The 17,760-nt window shown below is 37.5% G+C and overlaps 1 protein-coding gene across 1 annotated transcript; it reads right to left on the reverse strand.

Annotated features, from left to right (window-relative positions):
- Positions 1 to 2,035: 2,035 nt before the first annotated feature.
- Positions 2,036 to 12,712, reverse strand: LOC114160430 (interferon-induced very large GTPase 1-like). The gene is made up of 10 exons (XM_028043030.1): positions 12,685 to 12,712; positions 11,969 to 12,028; positions 10,797 to 10,914; positions 10,680 to 10,711; positions 9,882 to 9,990; positions 9,230 to 9,793; positions 8,957 to 8,988; positions 8,510 to 8,597; positions 7,498 to 7,535; positions 2,036 to 7,425 (listed from the first exon to the last, which is right to left on the reverse strand). The coding sequence occupies exons 3-10, from the start codon at positions 10,894 to 10,896 to the stop codon at positions 2,569 to 2,571; spliced, it is 5,820 nt and encodes a 1,939-aa protein (XP_027898831.1). The 5' UTR covers positions 10,897 to 10,914; positions 11,969 to 12,028; positions 12,685 to 12,712; the 3' UTR covers positions 2,036 to 2,568.
- Positions 12,713 to 17,760: the final 5,048 nt, after the last annotated feature.

Genomic DNA, 17,760 nt, shown 5'->3' on the forward strand with positions numbered 1-17,760 from the left:
TGTCATTTGAGAATTTAAGTTTGGCATTGTTAAGCTGAGAATTGAATAAGACAAAATGAGACTGATGTATTTTGATCTTGAAATATTTGATTTTAATATTGTGTAAGATTTAAGTTTGTTATATTTGCTTTTAATATTTGAGAATTTAAGTTTATTATAATGGAGCAGAGCATTGAACAAGAGAAAAAAAACCTGAACGTTAAACACTGAAAGTGAAAATACACTTGGTTGAATTAGATGTTTAATAAATATAACCACAGAGATTCCTGAAGCTATGCCATTCCATTGTCCTGTCTTATCTCTACTTACCTGTATTTCAGGAAATTCATCTGTTGACTTGGTGCCGCCTCTGCGGTACCCATTACATTAAGTTTAGCCTAGCACTGCAAAGAATGCACTGGTGGCCAACAAAACATGCCCCCGAAACCTGAGCCAGATACTGTATATTCATTGGTAAATGAATTAGATGCTTCTAAACACCAATGTAGACAATGTAAGAGAGACGGAAGGTAGTGTGTTACTTAAGCGCATCTAGCCTACACGTCATCAATTTTAATGAAGCATCAAACTATTATTTGTTGGTATTTAATAACAAAAGTGAAAATCCTTAATGATTTAGGTCTTGCCTTTGGCCCCCATGTCCTCAGATGTTACTAGAGCACCGGGCTCATGGTTGGTGGGGTGGGCAGAAATGGGCCCTCCAATCAAATTAGGGGCATGAATTATTTTTTTTTCAATATCCATCCATCCATCCATCCATTTTCTTACACCCTTATCCCATCGAGGTCTGGAGCGGTGCTGGTGCCTATTTCCAGCTATCAACAGGCGAGAGGCAGGGTACACCCTGGGCAGGTTGCCAGTCCATTGCAGTTTTTTCAACATATAGACAAAAAATAAAACCTGTTTATTTACTTAATTGCCTTTGCAGAAGCGGGAAAAACACATAAATGGTTCGGCCACAAAGAAAATTTCTGACTTTGAGTTTCTCTAGCCCGGCAAAAACCAGCCCTTGTACTTCACTTTGCTCCATGCAGATAGTCTGGGCTGTCAGTTGTTGAGAAACGATTGCTTCCTGGAGACATAGACTGAGGTTTGGAAATTTTCCCAATCACTAACGTTTGCCCGTGACATATGTAATGCGCCCGTTCAACTCCAAGAAGCTTACCGGAAATTATCATTCTCCATTACGAAGAGAGAAGTGCTGATCCGAACGAGACAGCTGATACTGGTAATTCAATATTTGGAAGCTTGGCCTACTCAGACTGAACGGCTTCCTTCACTTCCTCCACTGCCATTGCTAAAATTACAGGCAGACTGCAACAACAAAACAGCGCAGAAAATCAACGTCGTCATTCACGACCTCTCCTTCTGTTCGCCAGTCAAAAATCAACCGGAGACTAGCCGAGTCTAGGGGAGCGAGCCCAGACTGTGGTGGAAGAGAGAACCTTTTTCTGAACTAAATGACCCAGAGCACTACAGGTAAGTACTGTCTCGGTCCCTCCACTCAGGATCAGGCAACCCGTTATAAGGAAATGGTGCCTTGACTTTGACAGGAACGCACCTCAACACCCAGGTACCACCTGCTCACGCTTTCTGCTCTACCTTTAGCTAATGTTACTACATTCCTCACTGCTGCTGACAAGATTTGGGTTAGAGGCAAGATGGAGTGGCATATGGGGCTACTGGGACAATCCCGGTGGGCCGCTCTGTAATGGAGGAGAGCGGCTGTGTATAGAAGTTATTGCAGAACCTTTACTGTTAAAGAAAGTTTTAGCCCATAGCATTTGGAGCTCACAAAATGTCACTTACAGTAGTGAAATTACTGTCCCACCAATTTAGACCATAAAGTAAAGCCAAATGAATCAAGATGTCCCAAAATTGGTACGTAAAACATCTGAAAGTTTAATAAGCGCTGAGGTTCATTTGTCAAACAAATTAATCTGTCTTTAACCTGATAAAGAAGTAATGGAAAATAAAAGTATATATTTTACAATTGAACTTATTTGAAATGTTATGAATATTTTCACATTGTGAATAAAGTTGCACCAAGGTTAGGCAGTTTATTTGTAACCTGTAACACATTTTAATATATTTTGGTACTCAAAACATTCAGTGATTTATTAAATGACAGAGGTGTTTTAATTTATTCTCTGACTCACAAATAACTATTTGCATATCAGATATTTTACAGTTGGTTAATTCAAAACATGTTACTGTTACTGCTTCTTAATGTAGATAGAGAAATCCCTTCCCTAAGCATATTCTTATTATATTTTACAATGTTTAACAGGGCCACAATTAATCAGATTAAGAAACATTTTAATTATGCATTCTATTTGCACATTGTATACTGAGAACACATTTGCCATGTTACGTTCTAATAAAAAGACAGGTTTAAGTGACAAACAAATAATTCCGCACAGGTCAAACTCAAGTTTGCTAGATAACTCAACAATCTTTACTATAAAATAAATTGAGGCGACAATAAACCAGACATTTATATTCCTAGCCATTCATTATAGTGTGTGCAATCTTGCTATCTCTAACTATAGAGTGGTTGCAGTTTCTTCACAAACTACACATTTCATTCAGACTTTCAATGGCGTCCTGCTTACTGAAGTTTTTCCAATGCTGAGGAATTTCTCCGTAACCCTGAAATTTCAAATCATAGTAGTCTTCTAATTCATTTTGAAAGTGGCAGACGAACCATTTCCAGTAGGCCAGCATGGAGGCATCAGCTGTAATGCTCCATGAAGCATGCTTTTCTCCTGCAGTTGGATACTGTTTAAAAGGAACAGCCTCCTCCGAGTCACCATCAGGGTAAAAGGCTCTGTCACTTGCAACTAACGTGGTACAGAAATCAATGACCAGATCAACTGTTCCTCTCACATGCCAACCTTCGACTCCAGAGGGTCGATGAAAAGGAACGCTGTGTTTCTCAGGACTGTGGTCCTTCAAAGTGTTTGTGCAAACAGCAGCACAGAATGGACACCTTTCCCAGCAGCAGTTACACAGCTGATCAATCAGGATCTGATCAGGCTTCTGCCTGCAGTTATTCACTTTTTCCAGGGAGAGTTTGCTCATCTCTGTTGTGATGCTTTTCAGGCCTTTCTCTATTTCTTCTTTAAGAAATTCAAAATTGTTTATGTCACTGAAGTTTTGACAACTAATGGTATCAAGTGTCAACTTTGGCTTCAGTTTACTAGAAAATTCCTCCACCCACTTTTCTATGTTTCCTTTTCTGTGTTTGAATTTCTCTGTTGCTTCAAACAAAGCCTGACTGATGACTCTGGTGATATCTTCTATATTTTTCTTAAGGATAGTCTGGGCTTTAACTTTCTGTGTCGTGAACATGTATTTCTTTACTTCTTCTTTGATGAAAGCCTCTACTTGAGCTCTTGGATTTCTGATGTAGCTGATGAACCTGCTAAAGTCTTCTTTCTCTGCCAGAGATGCTAACACATGTTTCTCTAAATTCAGTCTGTTCTCACTGAATGCTGGGAAACTGCACATCATCTCTCCAACAATATCAACTCCAGTCTTGTTACAGACGGCTTCAACAGCAGAGACTTTGAGTTTTTCACACATAATTTCTCCAAACACCACAGCAGATGAACTTCCTTTGCAGAAGCTTCTGAAAATGTTGTAATACTCATTTTTCTTGTTGTCCAAATAAGTCAGAGCATCATTGTTGTCTCTGTAGATCTTGTGGGAGTTTAAGAGCCAACCTTCTGCCCTATCAAACACATACAGTGAAAGGTCAACTGTAAACTCCTTCTTGAATGTAAATTTCTTCCCTGATTCAAACTCTGTCACTCTTTGTTTGACATTTTTGGCAAGTTCCTGCAAGTAGGTTGACCTGTAACCTCTTGTTGCAACAGGTTTGCTCTTAATGGCTTCAAGACATTCTTTTACAACCTTTTTAACAAATGATCTGATCAGTTCCTGTTCTTCATACTGAAAAAAATTTTTTGGTTTACGTTCTTCCACATGCTGTGTTGTTGATGCCATTCCAAACCATTGTTGGAAAAAGCCAAAAAAGGATTTGCTTTGTCCGCTTGTGTCTTTGCCTGCGTCTCTCTTGTTTTCCTGAGACTGTTGGCTTTCCTCATAGAGTTTTTGATACTTCTTTTGGGTTATGTAACCAAAGTAGTTTCCAGTTTCTGACAGATTTTTGTATCTCTTACTTCTTTTTGACTCAGCAATGAGTCCCAATTCTACACCAAGATCTCCAAGGACGACTAGCTGGTCCTCCTCCAAGTTAATGTTCTCGATGGGTTTTGTATCTGAGGCTAATTCCTTAACCCAGTGACTCCAAACAGTGCTGAACTGTGCTTTTAGTTCCTCTTCATCATCAATGCATTTTAACTGGTGAGCAAGCTCTTTGCTCTTCTGGAGTAGATTGTTTTCAAACTCTGTCTTCTTCTTGTCAAGCATTTTTCTAGCATTATTTTGCTGGATTACTTCATCCAGTTTTCTTTTCACTCCTCTCACAAGTTCCTCATGAAACTCTTTGATTTTGTTCTCAAATCGCCCCCGCCATTGTACCAACATCTCTTTGTCTTTGTCATCTTCAAAGTAATTCACAATAGCTTTTGTTATTTCTTTGTATTTTTTACTCATTTCTTTGGTAAGATAACTCAGCTCAACTTTATCCAGTTGGCCTTTTTCAATTCTGGGATAAAGTTGGTTTTCAATGTTCAGCATCTCACTTCTCAGGGACCAAGTCCAGTTCCCATATTGGACCTCCACTTTTCTATAAACTGCAATTTCCTGGGTATTTTTGAAACTAAAAACAAAGTGTTCATTCATCAAGGCGTTCCACAGGTCCTGAATTTTGGTGCTGAAATGTGACAGAGTGATTCCAGTAGACTGTTTGGCTTTAGACAAGATGATGGACTTCAGTTCTTGGACACTCTCACTATAACCTGGATTTGGAGGAGCCATTGGTGGACTTCCCTCCCACAGCTGAGCAAAGTATTTCACATCTTTTTGCACATCAAATGCGATGACATCACTGAAGCACTCAACATCACACACTTCCTCTTTGGCAGCAAGTTGAGCCATCTTGTCCAGTTTTTCTTGCAGACGTCTCTTTCCGTCCATGTTTTTCTCTGCTGCTGTAATATCTGTGACATTCTGATGGACAAACACACAACTTGGAGAAAGCTTGACTTTCTTCATCCTCATGAAAGCCTGAACAACAATTTGTAGGACATCTTGCATGTCAGCTGGATTCTCACCAAAGATGTTGATCAGTGTCATGTTTCCCAGACCAACAACAAATGTTGCAAGTTCATTGTCATGATGAAGGGTAGCATTCCCTGCTAACTCAAGAGCTCGCAGTCCTTCAGTGTCTACAACTAGAATGTAGTCAAACTGGTATTTATCCTTGTTTTCCTCTGACAGCTTAACCAGTTGCATGTAGGCACCCTTGGTGCACCTCCCAGCACTGACTGCAAACTGCAGGCCAAACATGGCATTCAGCATTGTTGACTTTCCGCTACTTTGTACACCCAGAACTGACAGCACAAAGACTCTCTGGTCACCGAGTTTCTTGATGACTTCCTGTAAAAGATTAGAGATCCATATTAAAGGCACATGGCCTGCATCCCCATCCATCAGCTCCATCGGGTGTCCTGATATCATCAGATCTGCAGCCAGCTCAGGGTATTTAGTCCAGTCAGGCTGTTGGCCCAGCGATGGTTTCTTCAAAGATTTATGGGCTTCATAGATCTGTCCCATCTCTCTGAAGATGTGTTCCAGACCAAAGGTTGCTGATTGAAGCTTTTTTGACAACAGTTCAAGCTCAGTTTGTTTGTGTTTTAATTGAGCAGATTTGTCATGTTTCTTTTTCAAAACCAAGACTTCTGACCAGGTTTCATCGTAGTTTTGGAGAATTGAAGAGAGATCATCTGTGGAGAGGGCATCTATAATGATCTGAGTCCATGTCAGGAAATATTCTCTTTCTTTTGGTGGCAAACTCTGGAGGCTCTGAGTGAACAACCTCATCAGTTTACTGTCGGACATATCACACTGTTTCTCTCGTAGTTCCTTCAGCTGATGACTCTTCTGGCCCTTTTCTTTCTCAATGTCTCCCTTTAGATGATGCAGCTCTTTATTGATTTTGCACCAGTTGGACCAAAGTTGACCTTGGCAGGGAAGAAATTTAGCTTTGATTTTGGCAACATCCATCTTTTCAATCAATTCAACTATGTCCATTGCAGCAGATTTCCCATTCTGGCAGATTTTCTGATCTTCATCCACTATGATCCCAGAGACTTTGGCCATAGTTTCCAGCCGGAAGGATGTGTGGGGTTCAGACAAAAGGCTTTTTATAATCTTTTTTAGTTCTTCAGAAACATCCGACTGGCTTCTTTCTTTCAGCCCTAGTTTGTATTTTTGAGGCTTCACCCGAACTGCACTACAGTCATTATCTGCATTGAGGATGATTAGAGGCTTTGAAGACTTGTACAGCATAGAAATGACTTCAGTACTTTCCTGGCTTTTTTCCAGAGTTGGCACAAGAACAACAATGACTGATGACATTTCAGTCAGGATTTCACGCTGTTTTCCAATTGCTAGAGAATCCCCATGAAGATTACAGAAGGCAATGCAGTCAGTAAAGAAATCATTGTCTTTTCCAGCAGGGCAGTACCAGGCAATCTCTGCCACGCCATCCATCAAATGACGAGATTTGGTGCTGCCTTTACAGTTTCTGTGGAAGAATGTGTCATGGCGGTCGTTGATCAAGGCATTCATCAGCTGAGATTTGGACAAAGACATGGAGCCCAGTCTGAAAAATGAAACCATGGGAGTCTCAGCTTTGTAGATTGGCATGCTTTTCATGGTGACAGTGATTGCATTTTCTTTGTTTGTGCTTATTTTCCATGTTTTTGTTATTTGTCTGAACGTCCACAAAGGACACTCAAGATTTGTTGTGTGAGGATCAGGAACAAGCAGTGGTAAGGCATACTGACACTGTGACAACTTTGTGATCATTTTCTGTTTAAGGAAGCTGTCTGAGCAGTGAAATACTGCCATTTGAACATCCATTGGGTGCACATGATTCTCTTTTGACTGATCTATGTCTACATTAGTTGTAAAAAGAGCATCTAAGTCATCGTCATCTGTAACAGCACTGTCAGACACTTTAACAGCCTGTGAATTGTTCACATCAGAGCTTTCTTGCTGAACAGTGATGTATCTGGCTCTATAATCTAACATCATCAACCTCTGAAGAAAAGCACAAACTAGATCTCTCTCAAAGATCTCATTAGTCTTTTTTATAGGTGGACCTATTTGTACAAAGTCCTCTGATGACAGGATGTGTTGATGTTGGTCCTGGAGGTGAAGTCTTCTGAGTAGTTTTTCAGTTTCTTTTTGACGTTTCTTTAGGTTTTCCTCGAAAGGATTGCAAATAGTCTGCATAAAGATAATATAATGATCATTGAATGTTTGAAAAAAATACAAAGCAAAACAAGATAGTATTCTAACCTTGTGTGTGGGTTCATTGATATCCATCTGCAGTACACCTAAAAAAAAGCAAAGATTATTTCCCAAATTATTCACAATGGACTAATATTTTTCTTGCAAAAGTATGTAGCATGCTGTATAAATCTATCCCTCCATTGTGTACTACTTATCCGTGATCAGGTTTCCTGAAAGACTTTCTTAAACATTATTACGAGGCCCTTAGTTTGGGTTGGAGAGTAGACTGTTTGGTAAACTGACATCCTTTTCTTTCGACTCAGTTCTTTTATCAGCCCTGTGATGGAGTGGCAATTGCTACTCCAACACAGGGCAAGACAGACTCAAAGTTAAGAAAACCTTACATGAGCAATTTAGGGTGCTCAACTGAACTAACAGTTGTGATTTTGGACTGTGATGGAAAACCTGAGTACCTGGAGAAAACCCAGACATTCACAGGAAGAACACGTCAACTCAAAACAGAAACTAAACCTGGGACGTTCTTGCTTCTAGCTAACAGTGCTGCCAGCTGTGCCACCATGCAGCTTCCCAATGAAGTTTAAAGGAACCACAACAGGAGAACTTCCACCTATTGACTTTGCCTTAAAAATCTATACCAATGTGAAAATCCATGTTAGGAACTCAGTGAGCACAAAGTGGTTCATAGGGTTACTTGGTATTAAGCCACCTTCAGCCAGTGATTGATCATAAGAGTTGAGATGTTGTCTCTTGGACACTCGAGTGAAGAGATGGACACAACTGTCAACTAATGATCCTTGAGCTTGATATGGTGGCAACGAGGCTGCCAGACAGACATGGGAAACCCAAATGAGTGGTGAGGGTGAAATCTGTAAGAGGTTCAGAGGATCTCCAACATCTGTGGGACCATTCCTTCATCTTTTCAGAAATTTAGGAAAAATTTAATTCAAATGGACTGTATTTAGCTATTCTGGATGCAGCTTTCAGGAACTGTGATCTTAAGGTCATAGATTGGTGTTGATGGATGGACAGATTGGTAGATGGATGGGGTAAATCTTACCTTCCTCCTTTGTTTCACACTGTACTTCTCTGTTGTCATAATTTTTTTTAGATTGTTCAGCACCAACATGTTTCTTCAGTTGATCACACTAAAAACATATTATGTGACATTAGCTTTTCAGTTTTAATTTGTTTCTCAGAGTTTATTTAGTAACAAGAAAATGTCAAAAACATAACTCAAAAATTCCTGAAGGCATTTTAAAGGAGCCTGCTGCTCTCTGTGTAAATCAGAGGTTCTGTTGTTGAGCTAGGACTTTTGCAAACCAGTGAAGCTACTGCATTGTCTTGAACTGAGCTGGAATAAACTATGTAGCGACAAATTAGTTGGAAAAGTAATACAAATACTTTTGTATGTTGAAATTCATAAGTTACTGTATTCCATTACATGTTTTTAAGATTAAATTGTGAATTCAGCTAAAAATGTATCCAAACATTTAGTTTGTCTTACCTTAAGTTCAGTTTCAGCTTCAGCCTTTTCTTCTGTAGGATGATTTAGGAAGAAAAAGAGCAGATTACATGATCTTATTATGTGCCAAAGGCTATTTGGAAAGATTAACATTTAAAAAACTTAAGTAATTGTTTTGTCAAATATAGTTATAGTTAAACAGATTATAAGAAAAAATTTTTGCTAGTACTCACTGAACGCTAGTGATAAGTTCTTGTGAAATAAGTTTAATAAAATTGTTAAATAAAATAAATTTTAGTCACCATTAAATCATACCTGTAGTGATTTTTGTTTTATGTGGTACATCATATAGTTTCTTCTGGTCTCCATTATTTCCAGGGGATTGTTCACAACAATAGTCTGTATCTCTTTCAGAGAGCATGACATTGATTTTTTCCAAAAGAGTTATTATCTCTTCAGCATCTGCCATACTTCTTATACATGTGTGGCATCTTTTTTCAGAAAAACTGTTCATACGTTTTAGGTCCTGGAGTGCACTTTCACAGTTCTCATCAGTCTTGTGGGTAATTACTGTCATGACATGAGGAATGTTCTCCTTCCCAAAGGTCTTTTGGAACCACAACATTCCTGTAGTGTACTGGCTTACATGCTGGCTATTTGGTATCAACAGGACAAAGGCATGAACAGACTGATATAATGGGATGTCATCATTATTTGGAAGACCAAGCATGTTAATGACTGAGATGTGGCGGCCACACAGATCGTACAGTTTGGATGAAAACTTTTCCACCTGTGTTTCCTGGTCAAGGAGAACATTATTTGGCTCAAGATCAATTGAATTTGTTTCACCAATTAACACAAGAGTGAGATATGGCATCGCTGCAAAAAGGAGAGAAATCTGTCATTACACTGCAGAGTACTTTACATCATATAACGTTTACATTATATAACTTTCATCCATTCTTACCTTTATCATCCCTTGCAGATGCTGTAGATGTCATTGCAATCTTCCTGTCTGTGTTTTTATCACAACTGTCTGATTGTTGAGTGTCCATAAGATCCTCCCCCGCTTCAGACTAAAAAACAGATTTTTCACTGTATGTCCGTCAACTAAGACTTTGAAAGATATAGTTTTATAACATAAAAAGACCACCCTGCCTGTTTCCAGTGTTCTTTTTTTATTTTTGAGTAAAATTACTCTAGTATGTAAAGCAGGAAAGTGAATATTGAATGTGTAATTTATTTTTAGTAAATATATTTTCCTGACATTAAATTAACACCAAAAGTTGATAGCAACCCAAGTAAAACATTAATAAAAATAAATAAATAAAAATACATATATTATGTGTTATGAAGTGGAATGACAAAAAACTTGGAAGAAGTTGATGGAAGCAAATACAAATGAGATGAAGGTAGATTTTTCAAAGAAAACAGACAAGGAAGTTCTGAAACGGTTTTCAGAGACAGAGAATAAATCTCCAAAATGGACTCTGTCAATAATCCAATTGATTCCAATTAAATCTCTACAGATAAAATTGGAAATAAGAGTCTATTGAAGCTTTGCTTGTGTGGATTATTTGGGCCGAGACTGACATCTGGTGTAAATGTCATGTTAGTAAATCTTTTGATTCATAGAGATGTGTTCAATACTTATTTTCACCATTGTACATTGGTTTTATTGTAGTTCTGAAACTGTAATTTTCTTTTTTTAAATTTTTTTTTGTTGAAGTATACTCTCTTGGAAAAAACAGAAACAAATGCTCACCTTATTTTTAGTTGTCCTTTTTTCTACTTTGGCTGTAGGATAATGTAAAGCACTGTTTTAAATACGAGACAGTAGAGAGTAGCATTTCCAAATATATTATTTTCAGACTTAAATTACCTTCATCACACACATGATAAGAGCTCTGTCTTATGTGTGTATCATCACTTCTTGCAGATTCTCTCTCTGGTCTTTCAGCTGTGTCTTCATCAACCTCCATTCTAGCTGTTTTTCGTGTCTGAGGACACAAAAATGAAGTTAATTTGAAATATATTATAGTACCTCCGACATCATTCAAAGTCATATGTGAAAGACTTTTTTCTACATATTGTCTTGAGAAATAATTGATTATTTCTCATATAGGCACCTTTTGGCAGATGAAATACAAAGTCAACATTTTTACTTGAAGCCAATGTGTTAAAAGAAGGAAAAAGGAAAAAATGTACAGTATGAATTTATTGCGTATGGGGCTGCATAGCTTTGTACCAATCAGGCTACTCATGCGGGTCAGAAGTTTATGCTTGATCTGTGTTCATCGGGTCACGAGCTTTCTCTTATCCTGTGTTACAGAGCTGATATGGTGCCACATTTGAACTTTGAATCTCACAAAGTTTATGGGTCTATCTGAAACAAGAACATATACTTTGAATGAAAAAACCAATAATTATTTCAGCCATTTCACTAGAACTTTGACATGGGTATGTTAACGTAGGTTTATCAGTTCTTAAATTTATTTTAGTTGCTGGTTGTATAATATTGTATTATGTTCCTGTTTTTGTGTGTTGTGTTGTTTGCTTCATGGGACTACAGGAAAAAAATGGGCATGTCACTAAATCTGGTGTATTTATGGGCACATTGCACATTCATTAAAATGCATTGTCCCATTCAAATAAATGTATTAAATTCAATCATTGGTCTTTTAGAGTCTTGTGTGTTTCCAGACCAGATTCCTGACACCAGATGATCATCTGATACTTAACATCTACTCCCTCATTGTTGCTGTGTTTTAATAAAAGGCAGAACCAAGTCATACAAGGTGGAGGACACATGTCTGGAAGGACAAGTGCAGATGGACAAAGTTTGCTTGAATCCCTCCATTATGTATGATTATAAGAGGATAGTGTAACTTCTTCCTGTTTTCTTTCTCTGTATCTGTTTTTCTTTTTGATAGAATTAAAATAACTAATATAAATACTAATCATTATATTTAAAGACTGTTAGATTCTATGTCTGTTTCTGGAATGTGAGGCATGTCTGCAGGAAGCAATAAGCGTGTCAAACTGAGAACTGACCTGGCAGGAAAAACACCTGAAGGCTAAAAGGTCAAAGCTTGTGACTCGCTGAGATAATATCTGCAGAGAGATACAGGAAACAATGCCATGTCAATAGTCACGCGCAGACTTAAAGAAAGGAGCTTGTATTTAAATGCTGTGTAATCAATTAAGTCCACGTTCTGTCTAATTTCTATTCTCGCCTTTTAATCTTGTTTTGAATTGGAGCTTTATTGGTTCATTGAATCAAGGTCATTGTAATAATCTGTTTACGGTATGTTTGATTTCACAATGTGATTTTTCTCAATTCCCTCAGAAAGAGGCACTGCAGTGGAAAAGATGAACACATGCCATCCTTCACATGAACCCTGGAGTCTTCACATTGATTCTGCAGCTTTTTCACCATCAGTACCTAATTCTAGTAAGTTTTCCCGCAAAACAATAATGTGTATTATTGACAGCTTTTTTAGTGTAAATTATTAAATTTAGGAAGAATATAAAACATTTGCATTAGTTTAGGAAGGAAATTCTGTAATTAAATGTCCAATAATGTGAAAATAGGAAAGCAAAGGTTTGCTTGTTGTTTTGCCACCTACATGCACAGAATTATTTTATTATGTCAACAATATAGCAATATCTTCAACAAAATTCAATACTTTTAAGACTCAAAATAGAAAATATCTTTATAAAACAGAAACAATTTTAGAAAGTATATCATGTCTGTGATACAAACTCACCTTGCGTGATATTTTCTGACCCCACTGGAGCTTTTTTTAATCTAGGAAAGAAGCCTGTTAGTTATAGTGTCTCTGCCCACTGAAACTCCTCCCTTTGTCTGCTGTGATAGGCTGCAAATCTCTGCATGAACATGAACTGTAATTTGATTCCAACAAATTTAAAAGTGAAAGTAGCTCACTGGTACCTTGTGACTTATAAGAAATTCACTGAGGCTGGCTCCTCAACAGCTTATGTCAGCTTACATAACATAACTGTACTGATCAAAATCATTTATCAGTGTCTTGTAAAACCTAAGTTTGCCTTGCACTCATGACTGATAAAATCTTTGAGATTTGAGAGCTGAACTGCTGTCACAGACACTGGCCCTGGAAAATAATGTATTTTATTGCATAATTACTGCAAGATGTTCAAGTCTATTAAATTACATTTAGCTAATTTTTATTTATGATCTATCCTTTTCCTTATGCATAATGATCTCCCTGTAGCAAGATCTGCTCTCCTTTCTCTTTCTGTTTCTCCTGTGTGTTTGTACTCATGCCTGGATTTGAGTCTCATTTCTTTTGGGTTGAATCATCCATAGCAAAGATATTTGATGTTAACCAGGGGTCGCACTAGAGCCAATTTTAACTAGTTTTATCATAGCTCATGTTTGGCTTATCCACAATCTGAGAGTTGACATTCCAAGCAACATCCTAACATCTTATTCAGTAAATATTTTATTAGTTTTATTCAGAGGATTGTGGAGGATTGCAGTGCATGGGCACATTTAAACCACATAGATCATATTATTTTCTCAATACCCCTGCTATAAGATTCCAAATATTAATTTCTGACAGTGAACTGGAATAGAATGACATTTATTTTTTCATTTAGAAAAAAAACAACTTTACCCGAGATCTGTCCGGCGCTTTGGCCCACTTAATGATTGAGGAAATTGGGTGAGCTGTGGAAGTGAGCAAACAGGCAGGCTGAGGAAATGTAAATAATTAACACAAAAGAGCTGAACTATGCCTCAAAGAAACCACAACCCAAGTGGAAAAGACTAATATGACCTCAGGGAAATGAACCCAAAATGCACAGAGAGCAGAACACAAGAATAAAATTAAAAATGAACACAAAGGGATCAACTATTATGACTACATTCTAACAATAATGAACAAAGATAAATAAATTGAGTATAACAACACCTAACAAACATAAATAAGAAATAGGTAAATAATCAAAACACAAATGAGGAAACGAGGAAGCTGTGCAGGAGGCCAGCAGAATTAAATTAAGTCTTAATGAGCGTAAGGGAGCAGGGACCCCTCTCCTGAGTGTGTTCTGCATGTGGGCAAAGAAAATACCCAAAACCATGACACATTGGTCACTAAGAGAACCGTTAGTAACAAACCTAATGGTGGATTCAGATTTAAATAATTGTAAAAATCTTCTGTTAAATGTCCTTATGTTTTTTGGTAAATAAAATGAACGTGATGTGGAAAAGACAGTAGGCTTTTTACAAAATGGAAAACCTTACATTTTAATGTTCAGAACAACTTATATTGTTTAAAACTTATTTTACTTTTGTTTTGCTCAGTTTTCTATGTTTACTTGTTGCTCTTATCAAAAATTTTCCAGTTCACATCAGGCGAGGACAAAACATGATACAGCCCCCCATGATCAATCATAGCCTGCAGAGCTGTATTTATAACCTGAATCATGAAAGTGAATTCCTGTTTCCCTGAAACCGTTACACTAATGAGAAAATGACAGCTGAAGCCTCTATGGGAGAAACCTAAAGTAACATTTCAAAGAATAAATCAAGTTTTCCGCTTCTGGTTTATGAGGAGCTGCTTGGAAATTAAAATTCACATTTCCCTGCCTCTCCCAAAAATATTTTTTATATTATTAAACTGAGGGCAAAAACACTAAGATAAACAGTTTGACACTGGTGAAGTAAATGACGTATCTAATTTTTATTTTTCATGTTAGACTGAGTGGTCAAAAAATTCCCAGATATCATCAAGATATATAACAACTCTCAAATTTCCTTATGCTTATATTTAACAAAATTGTATTTAATTGAAAAGATTTATTGATCGGATTTCAGCTTGCATAGAAACAGTTAAAATGACCACATTCTTTACAGTTTGCCCCCTGGTGGACAGACTCATATATCTGCCTTTACATTTAGTTGAGTGATATACAGTGAACCCTCGCTATAACGAAAGGTTCACCTTTCACGGTCTCGCTGCTTCGTGTAGTTTTTTGTACAGTTTTTTTTCACAGTGCATTGTGTTCTGCGTCCTGATTGGCTAAACAGTATCCGCGCCTCTTCTCTACCTGTGTGCCAATAACATTATGGTATTTAAATATACGTAATACAGCTTGGCAAATTTTGGCAAATATTTTTGCCCAGAAGAAAAAAAGAACGACAACAACTACCGATAACGATGTTCTTCTCTCGAAAAAATACACGAGTCACAATTTGTCCTACTGATGACTAAAATGATTATTTTACTGTAGTTATTTGTAAGAAAGCGTTCTATTTGTTAAAAAAATGCTTAGGCCTGAAAACAGTTTTTGTTCTTTGGTTTCAATGTAGAGTATTTAATTATGCTGTATAATAATTGTAAAAAATAAAGGTAACTACTTCACGGATTTCGTCTATCACGGGTTCTTTTTGGAACCTAACCCCCGCGAAAAACGAGGGTTCACTGTATGCAAGATCCAAGATCTTGGAGGAAGATCAGTTAGTTGTCCTTCACGTTTATGTTCTCAGTCATGTGAAAGATCAGTCACAAGCATTTTTGCACCCTGCCAGACACCTTGGAAGCTCTTTTTTATGGTTATACAATCAGAATAATCTTGAAGTTGTGACAGACAGAGCAAATGCTTTTTGTTTCATTTCTTTATTTCACTTACATTGACATTTATTTAAACATTCTTTCAGACAGAGGGACTGACCATCCTTCCTGGACAGAGGGAATGTGGGGAAAATGTCAGTTTGTTTTAATTTGAGGTTAATTGAGTCTTACCTTTCGGGTGTGTCTCCTCAGCAGGGTGGAGCAGCAAAGGGAGACAAGTTCTCCAGGTGCTGTTAAAAGCTCCATTTTCAACTAAGAGGGTTAATGCTCTGAAAAGTTATATTAAGTTTAGTTTAATCTTTGATTGACCTTAAGACTAGTTTATTTCTAATAATTTGCATGCATGTAAATATTTATTTGTACCATTTATTGTTTTGTGTTAGGTTTGTGTAAATTATTTCTTGTTTGTCACCCCTTTACCTGGTGTGAGTGGAATTGCTCAAAGTATAAAAGCCAGCTTCTTTGTTTCACTGTGAAAAATGGGCATCGGTGTAACGGTGACCTGCAGCACCAAATAAATCTACCTCAACCACATTTTGTTGCTTTGCCTCACCTCCTTTTTGTATGCAGAGCCTCCGTCGGCCAAAGTGACACTCCAAGTTTATGTTCTCGATGGGTTTTGTATCTGAGGCTAATTCTATGGAGGAATTTAAAGGTGCCTAAATTCATTGAATATATATATGTATATAAAATAAAGAAATACACAGGACTCAAATTCCTTCTGCTCATAGCCAAAAACGGGAAGAGATTTAATGCACATCTGCGGAACCAAAACGTCACATTTACATCATTACAGAAATCCAAAATCTCTCGGCTTCTGCTTCTGACATCAGTTTTTTACAGAGTTCCAGCTCTACTGGTGTGTATTGGGAAGCTTCGACCAATGGCGTTACTGCCCTTCATTTGTGTAGCAATTCTGGCTCCATTTTACACTGGATGTGTATTGGACTTCCTGGAACAATTTGAGACCTCTTGACCTTAACATTTGCTCCATTTTAGGCGTGCCGAATAGCGAGGGTGTTGTTCTTATCTGTCCAAACAGCAACCTTTCCAATTCATATTTGGTTCAATTCGACTTCTTACGCCAGGAACAGGAGGGGATCAGGTCAGGCTGACATGAAAGGGAATGCCGAAAGTCTTTAGTAAAAACAGCTCCATAAATAGTATTTCCGCTCTAACAATTCCTTAACCAAATTACTCCAAACGTCACTGAACTGTGCTTTTAGCCTGTAAGGCATTTTAACTGGTGAGCAAGCTCTTTGCTCTTCTGGAGTAGATTTTTCAAACTCTGTCTTCTTCTTGTCAAGCATTTTTCTAGCATTATTTTTGCTGGATTAATTCATCCGGTTTTCTTTTCACCCCTCTCACAAGTTCTTTTGAAACTCATTGATTTTGCTCTCAAATTGGCTTCAGTAGATAAATTGCCTATTGATTTACATGTGAGTGTGAATGAGTGAATGTTGCTCTACTGTAAAGTGCTTTGAGAAAAACATCGAATAAGTTCAGACCATTTATTTATTTTAGGTTTAGTTGGCTCTAGTGGCTTTTATTTGAAAGTAGTTCAACATGAAAGAGGGTAATGAGAGAGGGGGAAGACATGCAGCAAACGTCACCAGACAGGGAATCGAACCTGTGACTACCACCACGAGGTCTAAGGCCTCCATATGTGGGTTTGCTTTGCCCCTTTGCCACCACAGAACCCCAGACCATTTATTTTAATGGATTGATTAGCTGGAAAAACACCAAAGACAAAAAATAAAACTTCTAAAGACCCATGCATATATTATGGCCAAAACATGATTGGAGTTTTGCAGTTACATGTTTTTTTGTTTATTAAAATAAAAAAGTTAAAAACAAATTTTAAATTAAATTGGAGCTTTTTCTGTGCAGCTGAAAGACCCCTGGGTGGTGGAATCATGTAAAGTGTAAAATGCACAACCTTCTGCAGAGAAGAAGTAACGTGACAGGACAGGAAGTCTTTCTAAACGAACCCAAGCACACAGAGAATGTCTTATTCCTGATAATATTAAGCCATGTAGAAAAATTTGTCTGTGTTTCATTTTCAGTTTATGAATGAAATGCATATTTTCTATTGTAGATTGTGTGGAAACTCCATGGACGGGCTTGAAGAGGAACTTCTTGGTGAATATGAAGTTCTCATTCCAACTGTGTTCATGTTTACCTCATTATCTATAATTACTGTCATGTTCAATCTGACACACTTGA

Source organism: Xiphophorus couchianus, chromosome 16, assembly GCF_001444195.1.
Source record: "Xiphophorus couchianus chromosome 16, X_couchianus-1.0, whole genome shotgun sequence".
NCBI lineage: Eukaryota > Metazoa > Chordata > Actinopteri > Cyprinodontiformes > Poeciliidae > Xiphophorus > Xiphophorus couchianus.

What these genes read in the sequence shown, in the direction of transcription:
- LOC114160430 (XM_028043030.1), bottom strand. Translation starts at nt 10,896, where the DNA reads ATGGAGGTTGATGAAGACACAGCTGAAAGACCAGAGAGAGAATCTGCA. An exon ending in AAAGGACAACTAAAAATAAG is followed by an intron (nt 9,991 to 10,679) that starts GTGAGCATTTGT and finishes TCTGTTTTTTAG; the next exon opens with TCTGAAGCGGGGGAGGATCT. An exon ending in TCAATGAACCCACACACAAG is followed by an intron (nt 7,426 to 7,497) that starts GTTAGAATACTA and finishes ATCTTTATGCAG; the next exon opens with ACTATTTGCAATCCTTTCGA.